This window comes from Platichthys flesus, chromosome 1 (assembly GCF_949316205.1).
Source record: "Platichthys flesus chromosome 1, fPlaFle2.1, whole genome shotgun sequence".
Classification (NCBI taxonomy): domain Eukaryota; kingdom Metazoa; phylum Chordata; class Actinopteri; order Pleuronectiformes; family Pleuronectidae; genus Platichthys; species Platichthys flesus.
In genome coordinates, this window is record NC_084945.1 from 13,957,379 (window position 1) to 13,980,743 (window position 23,365).

The window sequence follows — 23,365 nt, forward strand, 5'->3', positions numbered from 1 at the left end:
TGTAAAACTACAATTATTCCTCTCTCAATTGATTTGTTCTGTTCTTTCTTGATGTTAAATTGCTCCTCTCCTACTCATTTACCCTTGTCCACCAGAACTCTGTATTGTGGTCAGTGGTTGTGAACAAATCTCGGACATACGTCTCTCACGTATGAGCCTCTATGCTCTGACACCGGTGTCCAATCTGCCATGTTAGACTGTTTGTAACCGCTCTTTCCCACACACACACACACACACACACACACACACAAGTTATCCTCTATTTCATTCACAGCTCTCCCAATGTTTCGGTCAGTTTTTCGATCACCGTCGACAAAGTAGAACAGGATACAGTAGTTGGATGTTAGTCACAGTGCCGGTGACGGTGTCAGGGTGTAGGATTCTCAAGAGACCGAGATTGATCAGATTTATGAGGTCCTAATTGGCCGTGACGAGAGACAGCGTCTGGGTAGGCCCTCCATCTGTCCCCCTCTCTCTCTCACTTTCTCACTTTCTCTCTCCCTCTCTCACACACACACACACACACACACACACACACACACACACACACACACATAAACATTAAACATCCTGAGTGAGAAAGCTTGGTTGGGCCCTTTTACAGCAGCTCTCCAGTGCCTCAGCATAAACAGCCACTTGTTTCCCCTCTCTGGTGCTAATTGAGTAATTGTGGAAGTGGAATATACTTATAATCAATTATGTTTATCCTCTTAATCATGAGGCTGAGAGGATACTTGGGTCTACTTAGTCCACGCTCACTCTATGTACTGTATGCATGCACTTTATGGCTGCGGCTCAAGCCCTGTGTTACCTGCTCTTATGTGAACATTAGAGCAGGTGAAAGAATTCCTTTTTACATAAGAAATGATTAGTCACTGAACTCATTCTAAATAAAATGTATTCTTAGGACAAAAAGTGCTTAGCACTAGATGAAACAAACAGCTTTAACAGATGTTGTTTGATTTAGGCAGCTGTTTGAAAGCTTTGCTCGTTAGTTAGAAAAAGCTATTTCCCCTCCCTTATCTTGTAGCTGTGAAAAAAGTAAAATAGCTGCCTCTTGTATTATTATAAACTAGTAACTATGCTTCGTATCCATTAGAAATGGGCCTGTTGGTGTAAGGCAGTGTTAAAAAAGAAATAACCTGATGGAGGTAATCTGTTTTATTCACAAACTCATCATTCTCTGATGTCACAGCATGCACAGTTTAAAATAAATGGCATGAAAGGAGCGGGGTCGGGAGAACCACTCGTCCAAAACACTTCTCAGCCAACACTGCACTTCCTGGGGTCCCCGGAAAAACACATGCAAGGCTCGAAGTCGATCATAGAGCTGTGGTGGAGAAAATCGAAGGACAGAAAGAAAGACAGAGTTCTCTGGATTCATTAGTAGAATACGCTGCTGAAGGAGAGAAGAAAGGTCTGTGTGTAGAGATCGTGTTTCCTAGCGGACTGTGAATCATCAAAAATAGAAAGAAGATGCAATTAATAGAATAAAGATATTATCGTAATCAAATGGAGATAGGACCTGAAATACTGAGTAACTGGTATGGTGGATAGAGTGAAAAGTCCCATGACCAGTCAGACTGTTGACATGTGAAGGTGACCACAGACAACCGGCACTGTTTTCCTCGAGCTCCGGGGAAGTAGGAGTGGACTGAAGTGGAGTTGACGAGGAAGAATTGTTGAGGACAGTGCCATGACTGAGAGGTTAATGTCAGGGAATGGGAGGCTCCTTTTGTTTAACATTCCCTTTGTTTATTGGCGGATGTGTTTAATAGGATTGCCTGTGACTGGACCCTAATAGGGCCTCCCCGGCTGATCCCAGTGTCTCTGGGAGATTTCGCAGGCTGCTCTGTCCAAAGCCAGGTCCCCCGCTGGGTAATCAGCTCAACTGCCCTCGACCTGATTGGAGCTGACGTTTTAATGTCTGGAGCAGGAGCGTGGTCAGCCCCGCTTAACCTGACCCCCCACCAAAGCCACCCCTCCCGTACCAATGCCCTCTGTTCCCAATTTGCCCTACCAGGACTGTACAAATCAGGCCAAATTTAACTCTTTATGGGCTTGTTAAGGGGATTGGCAAGACACTTCCTTAAGTTTCACTCTGAATTCTTTCCACTGGTGACAAAGAGTATTACTACTGCAGCTCCCCCCTGCTGGCTCCATGTGGATTTAGCTCCTCATTGGACCTGAGCTCCACTCACTGCTCACTGACACCTCACTTTTGGTGTCTCACCTCTCCTTTTTATTTTGCTTCATAAATTGGCTTGCTGGATTTCTTGTGTGAGGCCTCTCTCCGCAGTTATGGACAGAAAAAGATGTGATTTTGTTTATATTAATGTTGTTTGCTTACAAAAGGACTAGCTGTGTGATCAAGCTTGCAGTAACTATATCGATTGGAGACCTTCTCAAACACCTGAAGCCACTCGACAGCGACTAGCCTTTTTTTTAATATTATTTCCACAAACAAAGCACCAAAGCATGGCTGTGTCCTATTAATATGCCGAGTTTGACTAATCATCAGTCTGATGCCATCCTTGAGCCCAGTGGCATGTTTTATGTCTTGAAAATCTCTGTGTTAAATGAAAGCTTGTTGTCGTATGCAACCCAGCTCTGAGGAAATATCTAGATTTGCTCAGGGGTTGCAAAGAGCTTTTATAATCTCGCTGTCCTATTTTTCTTTGTCCCAGTCCACTTGTGCAGAACTACAACACGCAGGGGAAGGTTTAGCTGAGAACAGAATTTCGGGTCTAACAGAAAATTTCACCGGTGTTCAGCTGCTTATGGAAACAAAGATGAGAAAATGTTCTGAGTTGGGTTCAATTGAGCCTCCAAGTTAAAATTGCCTGATCACTCTTATTAAATAAAATTCTGCAGAGGCGGACGTTTGACTCAGATATCAAATAAAAAAAATCTTCAGCTCTTACTGTTGATTTTGTTTTCTGTGGCAAGGACAAAATCTGGTTAAATGCAGAAGAATATGCTACTATTATTATGTCGGCATTATTTTAATCACAAGGAATATAAGACAATTGCCAATGTGCATGTATGTGAAGCAATCTCTTCTAAAGATAAGTCGTGCCTGAAGCAAAGTATTCACAGTAACAATTTGTGTTCCTCTTTAACCTCCTCACTGTATGATGAGGTCGAAAGATGTTTGTGTACCTTGTCTCATGTGGACTGAAAATATGTGCTGGTGTGAAACCTAAAGCTGCACCCTGTGGCCAACTAATATTTGTATTATCTGTTTATGGTGTTGTATGAGCAGCCCATCGGAGCATGTTGTCCGTGCAGCAGCATGGGAGACATGAGTTAGCTAACAACACTTTCTCTGCCCTGTTCCCATTAAATGCAGTTATATAAAAGACATTCCAAAGCCTTTTATCCAGTGATATTGACTGACCTCCTCCCAGGCTGCCAAGTCCTCACCTTGTCTTGACATGTCTCCTCTTCCTCTCTTTATCCCTCCATGTTCATCTGCCGATGTTCAGCATTGTCCAGCCACTTGGAACGGAACCAGCCGGATTCCCCGGCCCCCTCCAAAAGGCCCTCTTCACGGTCGGAGACGTCAGAGAGCCCACTGTCCTCGAAGCGTCCCAGGACGGCTGAGAAGAGCGCTGCAGAGCAGGTGAGATAAAAACCAGAGGATTTAGTTCAAAGACGTTCAAGAAACTCATCAAACTCTTTGAATTTCTTAAGGTTATCTCATCCTCAATTACCAAGGCCTCATTATGAAGAAAAAACTTACACATCAATTAAAAGTAAAAATGTGCTTTAATAACATTCACTTATTTAGTTACTTAACCATCTCGCAGAACCTTTTTTTTTCAAATATGCTCTAAATTATTTTAGCCTTTCTGCTGCAGTTGCATTGCTAATTGTGTATAAGGTGGAAAATCAATATAGTCTTTGACAGATGAGAGCACTTTGAAGTGGGTGCTCAGTATCACACACTTCTGTGATCAGAAGGATCTGCCTGCTACAAGGGGAGGGGGGGCACTATTTACCCCGGAGCTGCAGCTCCTCTTCATGCAGGCCTCACTGCACCCACCACACCCAGTTCACCCTGTTAACCCTCTGCCCCCCTCTCTCTGTTCCCAAATTCACCTCCACCCAGATGTACCAGTGCCCTTACTGCAAGTTCACCAACACGGACCTGAATCGTCTCAGAATGCACGTGATGACACAGCACTCTGTCCAGCCCATGTTACGCTGTCCACTGTGCCAGGACATGCTCAACAACAAGATCCACCTGCAGTTCCACCTCACACACCTCCACAGTGTGGCGCCTGACTGCGTTGAAAAGCTCGTCGCCACAGTAAGTGCTGAACTGTGTGTACGTGATTGGATGTCGGGAGGTTGGGAAAGTCAAGTCATAGAATGCTGAAGTAGAAAAAGCGCAGTCGATAACATCATGATTGTTCTGAATCATCATCAAAACTTCACTCTGTCCCTCTCGTCCTTCATTATCTCCACACTGTTATTTATATTTTGTGCTTGAGGCGAGGAAGCCAAAGCCAGTGGAGGCTGCTCTGTATCCGCTATAGTCCCGGCATATTACTACATATACACATTATAGCCAGTCATATTGCAGACAGTGGGGTCAGGTCAAGGACCAGTGTAAAGATTCAACAATGCCAAGAAGATGAGTCACTCACTCTCAATCAATCCGTCACCCTGGAGTGGCGTAGCCGTGCGAACACTTATCATTCTTGTCTTCGGTCCTCTAAATTGCCAACATTCAGTCCTTTATCAAACACAAAGAATTCTTTTAATTTTGAAATGGCTGCAGGCAATCCCATTGGTTCACTGGAAATGATTGGGCCCTTCTTTCAAGGCGCATATTTTTCTCCTCTTTGTCATTGTCTTAATGTGTCCATCATTGGAGAGCCCTTTTTCTAGCTCTCTTCTAATCACAGTCATTTAGGGAGGGGCACTCATAATCGTTTTTTGTATTATTTAAATGATTTTAAGATGAGCATGATCAGGGAATGGGATCATGCCATGACTGTGATCACCTGTGTGCCAGTCCAAACAATGTCTTTTATTATGAATGTTAAAAAATAATTGAGACACAGATAAGTCAAGATTTAATGAACAGTTTCACCAATTTGTAGAGTACATACAATGAAAATAATATTTTTAACTGCAAATCAGTTAAAATCTGCTTTTATATAAAAAGTACCTGTTTAGATAGTGTATACAACAGTGCGCACAAAATGTTGTGTGAGTGCTCAGGTCGACTCCTACAGAAATGTGTTTGCAGCTTCAATCGTGTGACCGTTGACTGTCAAGTCCTGAAGTTAGATTTACATCCGCTGCACTGCACGGGTACGTCCGTGTCTACCATGAGATAATACTTTCCTTGCCTTCTTTAATGCTCATCAAGGGGAAATACAATTTTATTTGCCCTCTTTTCTTGTAAATCACTGAGCAAATCTTTGTTCTGTTCTATCCCGCGAAGCTAAATAGCTTGCTGGACAATCACCGAATAAAACATCGCTCTGTCTGCTGCTTAGCCATCATCATCCCCCATCTAGAAAGTAAATGGCAAGCACATTAGTATGGTAGACGGCAATATTTATTTATTTTATAGGAGGTAGTAATGTACTGAGCCACTATAAGAGTACTGTGATAGAACAGAGGTAATATAACACACATTAAAGCCAGCACCCTTTTTTATAACTGGTGAATGCAGATGGAAAGGTACTTTATCCGTTTCACATGTCTGAGGAGAGCAGCCTAATTAATTCTGAAAAAGGTGACTTTTATTTCTTGTCAAGCATGCATAATGATGCTTTCACTCTTCCACCCTCCATCCACCCATTGTCTCTGCACTCCCCTCCTCCCTGCCCCTTGTCTCTCATGTCTTGCTGCACATATATATATTACAACTATATACATACATACACATTCCCTCACTCCTACCTCGCTCACCCTGTCTCGTTTTTCCGTCTGTATAAGATAGGGGTAATGAAAATAATTGCACTTCATTAATTCGGAGTCTGGCTGGATGATTTTGAACTGTGTTTGCCAATTTGGCTGTCCAAATTAAAAGTGACCTTGGGAGGCTGTGTTCTCTCCTCTAATCGTCAAATGGAGCAGTTGTCTGGAAACAGTCCACTTTGTAATGTAACTCATTGTTTTTTGTGTGACTTTCCATGCTGATTGCATCAATTTTCCTCGTATTATTTTTGAAGAGATAGAGGTAACAAATAAGGAGATAGTTTGTGATGGACAGTGTTCTTCTTAACCTTGAAAACGCTGTTGCTTGAGGATGATGCTGCTCCATTTGGATCTGGCCTGTTGGCTCTATGACACGCCACACTACATTCAGCTGTGTTTTCGCTGGGTCTATTAGAGGAATAATTAGAGAGCATGTGGTGCATATGGTAGATTAAAGCATCAGACATACAGATCTGATAGGGATCTAATAAGGATGTTGTTGATGAGTCCTCAGGTTTTAGTCATAAAACGAGGCTATGAGAGGCCGGAATAGGAAGAGGCACGAATAAATTGAGGTTGCAGCCGTTCACACGTGACAAATTGAGAAAATTATGAATTAGGGTACTTCCTATGTACTTCTTCAATCAATACTTCATCTTTGAAGTGATGGAATTAGAAAAGTGAAAGGATCTAAATATATAAAAAAAAACATGCATATTTTTAGCGATACAATTGTACTTGCACCATTACAGTATTATTTATCCGTCTAACCGACTTCTTGGTACATGCTTTGTGTAGCCCCCTGTTTGGGTCTGCAGTTTCCCTTGAAGGTTATTAACAAAAATATAACATTGTCTCTTAGCGAGAAAATTAACACCAGGATTCCTTTGTGCTTTGTTTTTCCAGGTGACAGCAACTGAAGTACTGCCAGCAAGCATGTTCATACCTGTACCGAGTCCAGACAGAGAGTCCCAGAGCACCCCTCATGCCACAGCCAATTCTAACTCTGAAGATGCAAAGAAGCAAGCTGGTTAGTATCTGATGCACTTTAACATTTAGAGTGAACTTTCTTCTCTTAAAAAGGTCAATCAACCACAGTAGTTTAGGTGTGTAATGTGCATTAAAGGCACTCAAGGGAACCATGGCTGACTTTATAATAAATCATATTGCACTAATTTGAACATTTTCTAACTTTGTATGAAGTCAGTTATTGTAATTACATAGACTGAAAATAAAGAGTCTTTATTCGGGTTCCCAAAAGAACTGTTTCAAGTACATGTTTTGACTTTTTATGCCAATACCTTCACTAACAACAAAAAAAAGTGAAAGATAATTGGTGTTCACTCTCTGCGTAATTGTCTTTGCTTTTCCGAGAGCACGTCCATGATTTGTACTTTGATCACTTTTTTTAGGCACTGATGTGGGAAAAAACATGCTTTGCATATGTAGGCACCTAATGAATTGCTCTAATCTCCGGCTTACCTATTCACAGATGCATCAGATGCTGATCCAGAGAAGGGTATGTCATTCCCAGCAGAAATAGCTGAGGCTCGCAAGTCACCTCTGGAAGACCAACAGTCAGAGAGAGATGATGCCACAGGATTCCTGTGCTGGAAGAAAGGATGTAATCAAGTGTTCAAGTCCTCCAACTCCCTCCAGTTGCACTTCAATGAAGTCCACAACAAAAGGCCTCAGCTGCCTGTTTCTGATCGCCATGTCTACAAGTACCGCTGTAACCAATGCAGTCTGGCCTTCAAGACTGTAGAGAAACTACAGCTCCACTCACAGTATCATGTGATCAGGGCAGCCACCATGTGCTGCCTTTGCCAGCGAAGCTTCAGAACACTACAGGCCTTGAAGAAACATTTGGAAACCAGCCACCTGGAGCTGAGCGAAGCAGATATCCAGCAGCTTTATGGGGGCCTACTGATGAATGGTGACATTATGGTAATGGCTGACCCATCCCTTGGAGAGGAGCATGTAACTCTGGGAGAAGACGACAAAGAGGGAGATGAAAGTGACCAAGAAGAGAAGCAAAGCCCAACAGGCAGTGACTCTGGCTCCTTGCAAGAAGATAATGGATCTGAACCTAAACGTGCTTTACCATTCAGAAAGGGCCCCAACTTTACTATGGAGAAGTTTTTGGATCCATCTCGTCCTTTCAAGTGCACTGTATGCAAAGAGTCTTTTACACAGAAGAACATTCTTCTGGTTCACTACAACTCTGTGTCCCACCTTCACAAGGTGAAGAGGGCTCTACAGGAGTCCACTAGTGGTCAACCTGAGCCTACTAGCAGTCCTGACAACAAGCCATTCAAATGCAGCACTTGTAACGTGGCATACAGCCAGAGTTCAACTCTGGAGATTCATATGCGCTCTGTTCTACACCAAACTAAAGCTAGGGCAGCCAAACTCGAAGCAGCAGGAGGGATCCCTAGCTCTGCGAGTACTCCTGGATTAAGTGGAGGAGGGTCCAGTATCAGCACTTCAACATCTAGTCCAATCCCAGCAACTAACTCAACTACTAGCTCAACCAACCACAGTTCCTCTGGGTCTCAAACAACTCAGAGTATTCTCGGAGGAAACCATATGAGCCACTGCATTGAAACCCTTGGGAATTCATCAGTGAGCTGCCACTCCTCTCAATCTGAGAACCATGAGGTGAAGAAGAATAAATTTACAGACATGCTGTCAGCAAGGGGGCAACAACAACAACAACAGCAACAACAACAACAGCAACAACAACAACAACAACAACAACAACAACAACAGCAGCAGCAGCAGCAGCAACACCAACAACAGCTTCAGCAGCAGCAACAGCAATTGGCTCAGGCTCAAGCCCAAGCCCAAGTTCAGCTTCAGCAAGAGCTCCAACAGCAGGCTGCTATTTTACAATCGCAGTTGTTCAACCCAGCCCTTCTGCAGCACTTCCCAATGACAACTGATGGACTTCTCCCCCTGCAACAACAGCAATTGTTATTCCCTTTCTACATCCCCGGTGCAGAATTTCAGCTGAACCCAGAAATGAGCCTCAGTAACTCAGCACTTGGCCTAGCAGGATCCTCCACCGCCTCACTGCTGGAAGATCTCAAAAATTCTGCTCAGCAGGCCCAGCAGAGTTGCTTGCAGCAGCAATTGATGCACCACCATCTTCAGCAGCAACATCAACAACAGCAGCAGCAACAGCAGCAGTCTCACGCACACGCTCAGAGTCAGATGGCATTGCTTCAGCAAAGTGCATCTCTCCTTCAACAGGTTGAAAAAAAGCAGAAACCTTCCTCCTCTCAGAATGAGAAAGAGAGGGAAATGCAAAGAGAGAGGGATTCAAATGAAAGAAATGACGAATATGGAAACAAAGATTCTGCAGACAGCAAGCTAAGAGAAAAGAAAGATATTCAGCATATTTCAATTAACATAAACCATGATACTGGATTGCCTCCACCAAGGATTGCTTCAGATGCTCGAGGAAATGCAACCAAAGCCCTGCTGGAAAATTTTGGGTTTGAGTTAGTAATTCAATACAATGAAAACAAACAGAAAGCTCAGAAAAAAACAGCTGGACCTACAGGATCAAGTGGTCCAGGTGGGATAACAAGAGTGGTGGACCCCATTGAGGGATTAGAGAAACTGGAATGTGAAGCCTGTGGCAAGCTGTTTTCAAACATACTGATTCTAAAGAGTCACCAGGAGCATATCCATCAGGCTTTCTTTCCATTTCGATCCCTAGAGAGATTTGCTAAGGAATACAGAGAGCATTATGATAAACTCTATCCACTGAGACCCCCTACACCAGAGGCAGCTCCAGCTCCTCCACCGCCTCCTCCTCCTCCTCCCCCTCCACCCCAAAGAGCTCCCACACCAAATATCCCTGTCTCTGCTGCCTCACTTACACCTCCAACTGTACCTCCCCAACATCCACAAGTTTCAATGGCACAAATCTCCATGCAAATGGATTTGCCCCTCTTCTCACCACTCATGATGCAATCTATGTCTATGCAGTCTTTGCCCACTCAGTTGACTTCCCAGTTACAGTCAGTTGAGCCAAGCCTGGCCGCAGACCTGGCCCAGCTATATCAACAACAGCTTACACCAGCCATGCTACAGCAGCAGCAGAACAAGAGGCCACGGACGCGCATCACAGATGACCAGCTTAGGGTCCTGCGACAGTACTTTGATATCAACAATTCACCAAATGAGGAACAAATCAAAGAGATGGCAGACAAGTCGGGGCTGCCACAAAAAGTCATTAAGCACTGGTTCAGAAACACCCTTTTTAAAGAACGACAGCGCAACAAAGACTCACCATACAATTTCAATAATCCACCAACAACAACTCTAGAAGATACAAAAGTTGATTCTAAACCTCCTTCACCTGAACCTCAGAAACAAGAATTTTATGGAAGTAAGAGATCATCCAGGACGAGGTTTACTGACTACCAGCTAAGAGTGCTACAAGACTTCTTTGATGCCAATGCCTATCCTAAAGATGATGAATTTGAACAGCTCTCCAACCTTCTGGGCCTCCCCACTCGTGTTATTGTTGTCTGGTTCCAAAATGCTCGCCAGAAGGCCAGGAAGAACTATGAAAACCAAGGGGAGGGGAGTAAAGAGGGTGAGAGACGAGAATTGTCCAATGACCGCTATATCCGCACCTCAAATCTGAACTACCAGTGCAAGAAATGCAGTCTGGTTTTCCAGCGGATTTTTGATCTAATAAAACACCAAAAGAAGCTGTGTTACAAAGATGAAGATGAGGATGGACAGTATGACAGCCAAAACGAGGATTCAATGGATCTTTCCAATGAATGTTATACTCCCTCTGGGTCTTCCTGTCACACTCCAATGCCCTCTTCTTCAAGCCTCTGCCCACTTCCACCCTCAACTTCAGCATTCTCACACCTGTCATCTTCCGAGAAAGAGGAAGCATCACCAGCATCCACCTCACACCTATATGACGAGAAACCCAAGCAATTACCAGACATTTCTGATGATCCTCGAGAAAATATAACCTCTATTAAGCAGGAAATTGTGCATCAGCCCCAGTCCGAGGCTCAAGAGCATAGACCTCAGAGAGAAGAGAAGATTCAAACGATTTCCAAGTCCATCAAACATTCATCTCCTTCCTTCTCCCAGCAACAACAGCAGTGCGGTCCCTCAGCCTCTCAGACAAGCCAAGCCTCGTCACAAAGCACTCACATGAGCCTCAATGCACACCTAACCTCTGCCACACAACAACTGGCACAACAAATGATCCCTTACCAGTGTGAGCAGTGCAAGATTGGCTTCCCTTCCTTTGAGCACTGGCAGGAACACCAGCAATTACACTTCCTTTCTGTGCAAAATCAATTCATCCACCCTCAATTCCTCGACCGTCCAATGGACATGCCTTTCATGCTTTTTGATCCCAGCAATCCACTCCTGGCGAGTCAGCTACTCTCTGGGGCGTTGCCACAGATCCCCAGCAGCTCTGCCACCTCTCCGTCCACCCCCAACTCCACCATGAACTCCCTGAAGAGGAAGTTAGAGGAGAAAGCTGGCACTAGTCCAGGAGAGAATGACAGCACAAACAGCGGAGAAGAGCCACAGAGAGACAAGCGGCTCAGAACTACCATCACACCTGAGCAGCTGGAGGTTCTATATCAGAAGTATTTGTTAGATTCTAATCCTACACGCAAAATGCTTGACCACATTGCTCATGAAGTGGGATTAAAGAAGAGAGTAGTGCAGGTCTGGTTCCAAAATACCAGAGCAAGAGAGAGAAAAGGTCAGTTTAGAGCAGTGGGGCCAGCTCAAGCTCATCGCAGGTGCCCTTTTTGTCGAGCTCTTTTTAAAGCAAAAACTGCCCTAGAGGCCCACATTCGCTCTCGTCACTGGCATGAAGCCAAACGTGCTGGATATAATTTAACTCTCGCTGGTATGTTACCTGATCAGGAGGGTATGCAAATAAAAATTGATGCTCTAGAGACAGCAGTATACTCCCAACTTGTCTCAACAAACAGTGATGGACAAAGTTCCTCTATGTCACCAGTGAACAAAGGCATGGATTTGTCTCCCAGGATTTTACTGAGCCCTTCATCCATTAAAGTTGAGGGAATGGAAGATTTTGAGAGTGCAACCATGTCTTCAGTGAATCTCAGCTTTGATCCGAGCAAACTGGATAATGACGATTGTTCTTCTGTGAATACTGCCATCACAGACACAACCACAGGTGATGAGGCCAATGCTGATAATGACAGTGCTGATGCAAAGCACAGCCAGAATAGTGGTGATTACTTGTCTAAGTCTGGAGGCACAGTCCCACTACTTGAAAATGACGACCAGATGTCCTCAGGGCTTGTAAGCCCTGCAACAAGCTATTATGCTAGGGACTATGAAAATGAACATATAATTGACCATAGTGAAACGTCTAGCATGGCTGACCCCTGCTCACCAAGTCCTGGAGCCTCAGGCACCAGGAGCATTGACAGTGGAGATCGACCTGGACAAAAGCGCTTTCGAACACAGATGACCAACCTCCAGCTGAAATTGTTGAAATCCTGTTTCAACGACTACAGGACTCCTACTATGCTGGAATGTGAGGTACTTGGCAATGACATTGGACTTCCAAAGAGAGTGGTCCAGGTGTGGTTTCAAAATGCCCGTGCCAAGGAGAAAAAGGCAAAGCTCAACATGGCCAAGCATTTCGGAATAAATCACACATCCTACGAGGGGCCGAAGATTGAATGCACTTTGTGTGGTGTCAAGTACAGTGCTCGCCTCTCTGTTCGTGATCACATTTTCTCACAGCAACACATCTCTAAGGTAAAGGATACCATTGGCAGCCAGATCGATAAGGAAAAAGAATACTTTGATCCAGCCACTGTCCGCCAACTTATGGCCCAGCAAGAGATGGATCGTATTAAGAAGGCCAATGAAGTTTTAGGACTGGCACAGCAGCAGGCAATGCAGCAGGGGATGTTTGATAACCCGGCAATGCAGGCTCTGAATCTCCAGTCAGGTTATCCAAATCTGCAAGGCATCCCGCCTGTCCTTCTGCCAGGAGTTGGCAGCCCCTCTATTTCCAGCTTCAACTCATCTAATTCAGGTACATCATCATTTTTGCAGTAATTTACTGAAAAACAGTTCACATTTAAGATTGTTAGGTTTCAGATGTTTTGTTTCAACTGTAAAGTAATAAATTCAAACTCTTAATGGCTATTACTTCAATACATGTGTTGTAATCACATGGTGTAAATAGTGTACTAGTGTAAAAAAGGAATAATGGTTGACATATACCACTAAGTACAGACTCTTAACAACAAACACACATGTTATATTTGAATAATATTTTCAAAACAAAAACCTGAATTAATTCTTCCGTTTTTTTCTGTTTCTGAAAATGTTTCAGCTTTAACTCCTCCAAAACCTTCAAACCTCCTGAACATGCCTGGTGCCAGTGTTCCCTCACCTAGCCTCCCTACATCCGGATTACCCAACAAGCCTCCCTCCTCATCATCTGTTGCCGCATCCAGCCCAGCCCAGCCCAACACGTCCACATCGCACTCAAGTCCCACCACCACATCAAACTCCACTTCCTCAACCACCCAGTCTGGTACCCGGCCTGAAGCCCCCAAAGAACGTAGTACTGAGAGGGTAAGGGAGAAGGAGAAGTCCAAGGAAAAGACAGAGAAGCCCTCAACCCCATCATCCACTGGAAGCACTCCTGCTCCATCCACCTCTGCTGCCAGCGCCAAGAAGGAGAAACCAGACACAGCTGTACCTGCCACCTCTATGCCCACACCTGGCATGGAGTATGTGGTAGATCCTGCCCAGCTTCAGGCTCTGCAGGCAGCTTTGGCATCCGATCCCACATCTCTCCTCACAAACCAGTTCCTGCCCTACTTCATGCCTGGCTTTTCCCCATATTACTCTCCACAGATCCCTGGGGCTCTCCAAGGGGGCTACTTGCAACCAATGTATGGTATGGAAAGTCTCTTCCCATACAACCCAGCATTGTCGCAAGCATTGATGGGCCTATCTCCAGGGTCCCTGCTGCAGCATTACCAGCAATATCAGCAGGGCTTGCAGGAGGCACTACAGCAGCAGCAGCAGCAACAGCAACAGCAGCAGCAACAACAGCAGCAGCAACAGCAGCAGCAGCAGCAGAGGCAGCAGAGGCAGATCCAGCAACCCAAGTCGAGCCAACCTGCAGTTCCCTCTCAGTCCTTGGGGGATCGTAAAGAATCTGCCAAAGATCCAGCTAAAACAGAGGCGCAAAAGAGCAACTCCCATAGTGAACCCCCCACTTCCTCCTCCTCCTCCTCCTCTCGTAGTAAAGTATCCGCTGAGCAGAAAGTAATGGATGGGAAGGCCGGTACCCACCATCTAGACCAGTTCATCGTCCCCAAGGTGCAGTATACACTGGCATGCCGCAAATGTCAAGCAGTTTTCACCAAGGAAGAAGCGGCTATTACCCACGTTAAATCGAACTGTTTTTTCGGTCAGTCTGTGGCAAACCTGCAAGAGATGTTGCTGCGTGTCCCTGGTGGCGTAGGTACAGCGGCTGGAAGTCTCTATGACTGTCTGGCTTGTGACACTACGTTGGATGGGGAGAAAGCACTCAGTCAACACCTGGAATCGGCATTGCACAAACACAGAACAATCAAGCGATCAGCCAGAAATGCCAAAGAGCACGCTACTAGTTTATTACCTCACTCTTCAGCCTGCTTCCCCAATCCTAACACCGCATCTACCTCGCAGTCTGCCACTCATCCCATCAGCAGCCCTCCTCCCCCGCCAACAACATCAGCCACCATGCCATCCTCTGCTGTCTCCTCTTCCTTGTGCTCCTCCTCTACTACCCCACTCAACACCACAGCTGCCGGCAAATCCTGGCCCCAGGCCCCTTTCTCCAGAGCTTTAGCTGGGAAGCCCAATGCCAGTCCCTCCTCTTCTTCCTCCTCGTTTCCTCCAGTGTCCTCACCTTCAACGGTTACCTCAAGTTCATTGAGCACCTCAGGAGTTCAGACCTCGATACCAACAGACGTCTTTACTGACGAGTCTGACTCTGACAGCAGTCAGAAGTCAGCAGACAGGCTGGGCATAACGGCGGAGGAGCCGCAGCAGCCTGGCTTTGTCAAAGACAGTAGTAGTTGTAGTAGTAATCTTGCTAGTGTAGGAACAGACTCCATCAGATTGTAAAATAGCTTTCAGTGATGGACAATATTTAAAAAACACTAAAAAAGACAAAAAAAATCACAAATGGAAAAAACATAAAAAGCAGCAATGTTAAAAATACATTAAAAGTATACAAACCAATTTCAGAAAAAGATGTGTAAAGACTAACTGCAATTCCAAAGCTTGTAACCAAAAATTTTAATGTTAGTGGATTGTTTTCCCATATCAACATGCTGGTTTCCATTTTGTTTTTTTTTCTCTTGTCTCTCTTGTTTGTTTTTGTTTTACTCAACTGAAATACATGCATACTAATATATGAGAATAGAAAAGATCACTGCAGTTCTGTTTTGAGTAATGGTAGAGGAATGCTGTACTGTATGGCAATGGACTGCCTTAAAGTTGACAAATGGCCCAAGAACCCTTTTGAAGAAACAAGCGTCAACAAGCTGTCCCTTTGTTTTGTAATCATTTCTACTTAATAGCACAGTCACAAAAAGCCAGTATGTACTGTATGGGAGAATAGTCTATCAGTTTTCTTGCTATTTAAGAATTCAGATACCAATGGCTTGCAAAACTAAAAGAATAATGTAATGTCTATTTTATTCTCAGGTCAACAGCTAACAGATGTTTTTCTGTTACAGAGATCCATGTTTTACACATTTTGTTTCCATAAGGAGATGAGCAATTTCTTTTCTTTTTTCAGAACTTGATTTCGTAAACGAAAGCTTTAAGTTGCATTCAATTTCAATAAGGCATTGTTTCTGGGCATTCAAAAAAGGGTAAATGATTTGCTGACTTTAATATTAGAAATCCTTTTAAAAGGGGGGAAATAGCAATTCCATAATACCCAGACACGGAGAGCACTGCAGATACAATAATGGGCCATTAAAAGTTTTGATCAAAAAAAACAACCTTCTGTATTTATGATAGATATGAACATTTTTGGTGTTAAGTAGATTGTTGCATTGGAAATGAATTTAAACAGTATGGTAGGTTGAAAAAAAACTTTGTGTACATTTAGCTTTTGTATTGTCCACCTTTAAGACGCTTCATTTGATGTTGTCTTGGTCATTCCGATAGACTAGATTTATGGACAGGTAATTTATCGAAACTTTATTTCTGTCTTATTCTCAACTTCTTGGGAAAAATTCACCCAAAAATGCCCCTCCTGACAAGGAAGGAACCTCTTTAAGAATTATTTAAATTTTATGGTATGGTTGTTACTGTGCTAACCTAGATGAAAAAGATCCTGGGTGAAATATTGAAAGTTTTATTTTATTTAATTTTTGTGTTACCTTTGTGCACTTATCACTGTCTGACTTATATTTCTCACTCTACTTGTTCCTCTCTTCGCACTTATTTTTCTCTGCTCTCCTGTGTTTGTAGATATGTACACTACAAAGCAGGTCTTTTGTTCTTCATGTAGTGTGGTTACAGTCTTTATTTTCATCTTGACATTTTTGTTGTCATAAATGAAAACGAAAAAAGAATACTAATAATAATTCTCACGCTTTAAGACAAAAAGAAAATCCAAAGACTAAACACTTTCACCATTGGTGCATAAAGAAGAGGCTTCTTTATACTTGAGAATTTGTTGCTGTTTTTAGGGGAAAGAAAACAAAGTTTTAAAAGATAAAGGAGTACGCATCAGAGTTGCCGTTTTTGCTTCTTTGCAAGCAAACAGGTAGCTTTTTTACGTAAATACCAAAAACCAAAAAGGGCCCCATGTCCTTGCATTGTGGAGTAGCACCGTTACAGAGCCATTGCAGTTTGTAAGATAGAGGTTATTAATCTTTGTTTGACTTTTTGTCACATTCAAATGTCCATTTTTTTTAAAGAAAATGTATAAGGTCTGGTCTTCAAGGACATACGTTTTGCTGCTAATGTAGAATTTTGAAAGAAAAAAAGAGTACCTAGATGCATGCTCATTTTGCTTTTGGCTAAGCTTTAACTAAAACAAACAATAAACCAATTTCTTGCCTCTGCAACACCTTTTTTTTCCTTGTTGCAAAAACGGAACTTTGAAGACTGTGAATATATGTTCCAAAGGACATTTTGCCGATTTTCTTTTTGAACAGACCAATGTTTGAAGCCAATGATCTATAACGTTTGTAAAGACCAGTGCATTCCAAATATCACAATGGATTTTTCTTAAGCAAGGACTGATTTCATTTAATTGCTTTAATTGACACAATCTATTTTTTTTGCTCATTTTAAAGTGACTGTAAACTGTTGTGTAAATTTTTGCGTCATTGGTTGCTGAACAAAGTGACCTCCAAATGTCATTTTGTGCTGGCATGGAACATTGCTGAAAATCCCTCCATCCAGTCAAGGTTGTTGCTCACTTGTTAAGCAAGTTATAGTGGTTACCAAAAAATGTATATAATACATCTGGTACTGATGTGTCTCATAGGTTTAGTGACATTTATGCCAGTCAACATACAACTAGTCTCAGAGGGAAATGATGCTTGTTTTGTTGAGGTGTCGTTGCCTGTCTCCTGGGAAATCCACCAGTGACTTGTCCCATGGGTCTGCAGGATGCCACTTCCACACATAGCTTACAGGTCTTTAAAGGGACATCTTCATTCCAAAGCATTATTTCTGGAAAAAGTAGGAGGTATTTTGGAGATGTCCCTTGTTTCAAATGCTTAGGATGCTTTCATGTCCAAAGAAGTCACCCAGTTCATCTTGTTGCAATGGAAATGGATGTGCATACGTTTCCCCGCCCTCTCACTGACGATCTGCAGTTTTTTTTTACACCAAAACCCAGACATATTCTAATTTGTGAAGAACTACCTTTGGCCACTATTGTATCACAGACAGCCACAATCTCAGAAGTGTGTTTAAGTGCTACAGTACGTCTCGCAGAGATTTGGTGTTAATAATACAGCATGCTGTTGAGCGTCCGTTGATTTGGTCTGCAAGCTTGCTAATTCTCTCCTAAGTCCAGTTCCCTGAAATTCTGTTCATATGTATTTTTTATTTTGGAAAAATCTTAAGTTGTACAGTTTTTCCTTGTGTGTTTGCTTTATTTTAAGTTTTGAAAAATGTCAGACATGTACTGTTATTTTCGCATATGTATTTGTATTTCAGTTTCTGTATATTACTTTATCATAAATTAACACAAGCTTTAATTTGAATTGCTGAAATTAAGAAACAAAAACAAAAAAATATGACCTGGCCACTTTATAGTGTGATATTGTTCTTTATATTCATTCTTCGAGTCTCAATGATACTGTTTGCTCTCTAATTTCCAAAGTGTAATCTTGTGGGCTCTTTTGTTGAAGACAAATTTGAGGTCTCTACATTAGATTCAGCCAGCATGGACTGTGTGTGAGTTTGTATGTTTGTGTGTGTGCGTGTGTGTGTGTGTGTGTGTGTTTCATAAGAGCCAGCATCAATTCAACTTATTTTGTTTGCCTTTTTTTTTTATATATGTTACACATCAAAACAAACTGAACCACAAAGCTGGATCATGAATAACTGAAATTTAGAAAATCAAATTTTAAAGCTAACGATCAGAAACGAGATAATGATACCGAAGCACTGAGCAGTTTTTACTTTCATTGAATATATGAATGTGGCCAAAGCTTTATGCAGTTGAAACAAAAAGACAAAAAAAACTACAAGTTGTGCCCCAGATAAGTGTATATTTTATTGTGGCACAAAATGTTACTGTGGATAACTGGATCCACTGACTTACATTGGGATACTTGATTTAATGGACATTTACAAAGAGAGAGATAAAGACAAGGTTTTGCTGTAGAGGTCATCTTTTGCCCACTGTGAAAACGAGCGTGTACCTGTATACAGATATAGATATATTTAAAACAAGACATCAACTTTTTTCTTTTCTTTCTGAGATGAAGAAGTAATGAAAAGAGGAAAAAAAAGGACTCTGGGAAGCTTTGGAGATCTTGTTAGGAGGACGTGAGAGGCTGCGGGCAAACCAAAACTGGGCATGGGAGCCAAAGGCAGGCTCAAAAACAGCTTTAAAACCACCTCCTTATTTGATTACTGACAACTCTGTAATGGGAATGGACTCTGGAACCAATGGACATGTGTGACACAGAGGAAACTCCTTAGATGAAACTGAACTTAAGTGGCTCCAGCTGCCTCTTCCCCCCCTTTCTGTCTGTCTCTTTATTCTTCAGCTCTGCCTCTGCTTCTGCTCTTTGATGGACGTTTTCCAAGTTTCAGGACAGGATGGACAGACATGCTTGCTTCATTTCTCCCAGTTCATGTTGCTACCTGTTTCATTTCCTCGCGCTTGTCTCGGGTTGACAAGTAAAGCTCTCCAGTCAAACGGCGGCTCACCCCTCTCTCTGTCGATTACAATATCTAAAGAGAGAACAGAGAGAAGGGAAGGGTTCTCAAAGGTGTCATTCTTAAAGAGGCAGTTACACTAAAAAAGCGTATTAACCAAAATTAACAACCAAACTAACAACCAAACAACCATTTGCTCCAACTTGAAAGATGAACTGTTACTTGGAGCTATCTGTTCCTTTTGTGACTTCTGGTGCCACAATGTTTTTTTAATGCTTTTAGTTTTTCTTTTTGTTTCCTTGAATTACTCCTCCTTCGAGCCTCATAAGCATGGCTCTGTGGCTCCAGGCAGCCCATCCGAGGGTAGAAAAAAACAGCCTTGCAATGTACAAAAAAGAGCAAGTTAAACCAAAAATGTTGTTCTTGATGTCTTTTCTATACTGTAGTCTTGTTAGCTTTTTTGTTACTGTAATTATATGATGAAGATTTCCAAACTGTACCAAATTACATGGAAACTAACATACATACAACCACACGGAACTTCAGACTTTTAAAGAAACTTTTGTCACAAAACCTTGTTGTCCTAGTTAAGTTGATTGTAGATGGTAATTGAATATACTCCTTTGAAAATATTTCATCAAGTATGTTTCTTGCTCATTGTGATACATTAAAAAAGTATGAGCATAAATCGCACTGGTTTGGACTCATTTTTCTGTGTTGTGGGAGGATCTCTTGCTGTCAATGGACTACCACTTGAAAGAAGTCGGAATTTAGAAATATATCATTATTCTTATACTGAATCACAGCAATTCAATTCAATTTTTAGTTATTAACATAATATGTGCAGTTGGTTTGTAGTAATATATTTTTGAAAATTGTAACTTTAATATTGGGGGAAAACCTTTGTGTTAACTTACTTACTCTTTTTTCAAAAGAATCATCGGAAAACACAACACCAAGCGATTACAACAAAAAAGACTTAACAATGTATATTACTGTCAAACACTTAAAATTGTGACATGTAACAAATTCTGCTACTAATCGACATCTATTTAAGAACACATACAAATGTAATGGTGTTAGCTAACTGATACTTGGAAGTAAGGCCAGGGCTTCATATCATAGCATTTTGTCATTTCTTAAGTCTTAATGTTGCACTGCATGTATAAACACCTTCATCAAACTGATATGCATGGAACAACGCCATTCTGGCTGCAAGTGAAATATAATATTGCAATACACTGCAAGTGGGCCAGTGATATTCTCCCAATCAATGAAAACCAAGTTGGTCCATCTCCGCCTGCAAAACTGACTTTTCAGCAGAAATTGAGGTACAGAAACACTTGAGAGGGTGCTGTGATATTTTATAGTCACTTTAAGAGCATGTAAAACATATCCAATTGTACCTTTAATCCTTGTGTGTTAAAATTCTAATGGCTTAACGGTTTCTATTAACATCTCAAGTGATCTTGTCAGATCCCTTCAGCTACTGATTCTGCTGCCTTATATATACACCACCAGTAGTGATTGTAAGTGCCCTCGTCAAATTAACATTAATTATCACATTAAGTAACAAAGGTGTACTTCTTATTAATTAGTGGTGACAATGTGCAACTAATGTAATCAGAAATACTGACAATGAGGTTGAAAAATGTGACCTGCAGTGAGATATTATGTAAAGGTTAAGAATAAAATAAATGCTTTTTAACTAGTTTCTATGAAAAGAGCATGAGAGCACATCTTTAAATAAGCTCTCATGCTCATTAAGTACAATTCAATAATTCACAATTCTTAGTAGTAAAGTCAACGCTCAATGAGTGTTTACTAGAAAAGTATATTAATAGGTTAGAATTAGCATTATAGCAAACAAGTATATTGTTTTCAACTATGGGTTTTTGTACACATTCCTTGAAATATTAAGATACAGTAAAAATGATCAAATTGTTAATTTTGATTCAAAGGCAGGTATAATTTGTATCTTTAGGCCTCTTTTGCATCTACTGTTTCCATTGGTTTGTTTGAGCAACCTCTCTTGCTTATTAAAGAGAACAAAATTATAACAATGTAAAGTTATACAGTTGGTGTGTATAAAAATACAACTTCTTACAGACATTTCCCAACATAAACACTGACTGTCTTGTTTAAATATAACCTGCTTGCAGGACCAGAATATTTTCATTAGAAATGTTGACATGAACACATTTATGTACATTTGTTTCTCTCAAAGAGTATAATTACTATTCCACTGTGATCTCTTAACCACTGTACAGTACAGTACACAGCTGAATAGCTTTACAGTTTGAGATATTTAATACTTTTTCATGAGCCTTCCTGAAATCAGATTGTTCTCTTATGAAAATATGCGGAGTGCTCAAACGTGAGGAGCAGCAAACCTTTAAAAGGAGTTTAAGAAAGAGGCCATCCTGTGTCAAGCAACAGGCAAGATTCATTGGCCATGTTGAGCCAATTAACACGCAAGGGCACATCCCGAATGAATTAAAAACACCCTAATCCGATCAGTGTGAAAAGCAAGGCCATTTCCTTCACAGGCCTGGACCAGATGGCACTCACACTCAGATGCTGCACTGAACCAGGCCAGGCCCAGTCACACAGTGTGAAATTGGGTTAGCGCCTGGGTCTAACGTAGGCCCTAGGCAGTGTGAGCTCCCAAACCCATTCTGCCCTGGCCTAAAGGTACAGGGTCCACCTTTTCAATCTTAGGCCCCATATTTAATTATCATTCTGAATGCACCTCACTAACTCAGTCATTTCGGTCAGTGAGAGAGCTGACAGCTTCCTAAAGTCATTAGTCTCTTTAGACAAGTCAACCTTTTATGTATACAAATAGCCAATGACATACCACAGAATGTTCTCTGTCATAGCACAGTAGACAATCACTGCTCTGTTCGGTAGAATATCACAGACTGTGTTTTGTACACTCTGACCCAAACTGGGTGCTGTTACCATGCTGAGGTCCAAGACTTTACTTTGGCTTTTTCTGTTTCCCAAAGCACTTCAGTTTCAGTATGGGCAAAAAGTACAATGGTGCAAATGTTGGATGACTCTTGTAAAAATGGCTGAAAAAACTATACAAATGGTTGTTTGGCTTAAGGTTGGCATTACCACTTGACACCTCAAAGGCAGGAATGTGGAGCGGAAGGCATAAGGGAAACATCACCACACATCCCAGTATCCAATTCCAAACTGATATGGCCTGAGCATCCTGACTCCATTAGCCGAGAGAGGGCAGTCTCCTCTGCCAACATGCCCTGTTCCCCGCTGTTCCAGCAACTGTGATCCAATGAAACTACCCTAAATTGCCAGTCAGCATTATACGCATTACGAGCTAACCCTGGCCCTTTATGAAGGTCGCCTTGTGTCTTTTATGTCTATGTGTGACATAGGATATACAGAAATTGCCACAGTGTTGGTAGGTGTCAATTTGTTCTTAGGTGCAGCCAAAGCAAAAGATGCTCAATCACCCAATCCATGTGTTTAATGGCCACTAGGGGATAAGGCTGTGTTGTTATGGACTGTTTTACCCTTACCATCAACAAGCCAAGGCTAAGCTAAGCGTACTAGCATAATACCAGAGTCTCCTTTAATATGATTCGGAGTTGCGAAGCTGGAGAAGTAACAGACAGTACATGGAAGGATTTAATGGGAAATTGCAATTATGCAATTGCTTTAATTGCTATAATGTGAGTATTCATGTAAATTATCGATAATAACGAACAGACTATCTATGTAGTGTGTTGCAGAGATATCTACTTAAATTAGCATGATAACTAGCTAGTCCTGTTCCATGTTGTTATACCACTTTGTACCTCAATAAGTGATAGAGTCCAGTCGGCCTTAGGTCAAACTTGAGGATAAGTAATCTAGCTCGGTAGCTAACATAGGTTCGGTAGCGATAGCGAATACTTCCAGCACTTTCCAGCCAATAATTGTCACAGACTGTAAGTCTGTTGAAAGCTTTAGGGAAATGTAGAATTGTGTG

General features: G+C 42.0%; 1 protein-coding gene across 1 annotated transcript in view; it reads left to right on the forward strand.

Annotated features, from left to right (window-relative positions):
* The window catches only part of zfhx3b (zinc finger homeobox 3b), a 133,626-nt gene extending 113,571 nt beyond the window's left edge, over nucleotides 1–20,055 (forward strand). The window contains exons 7-11 of the mRNA XM_062385771.1: nucleotides 3,489–3,625; nucleotides 4,115–4,315; nucleotides 6,850–6,973; nucleotides 7,436–13,027; nucleotides 13,331–20,055. Of these exons, the coding sequence (XP_062241755.1) occupies nucleotides 3,489–3,625; nucleotides 4,115–4,315; nucleotides 6,850–6,973; nucleotides 7,436–13,027; nucleotides 13,331–15,123 (7,847 nt within the window). The 3' untranslated portion in view covers nucleotides 15,124–20,055. The remainder of the gene's footprint in view (nucleotides 1–3,488; nucleotides 3,626–4,114; nucleotides 4,316–6,849; nucleotides 6,974–7,435; nucleotides 13,028–13,330) is intronic.
* The last annotated feature ends 3,310 nt before the right edge of the window (nucleotides 20,056–23,365 follow it).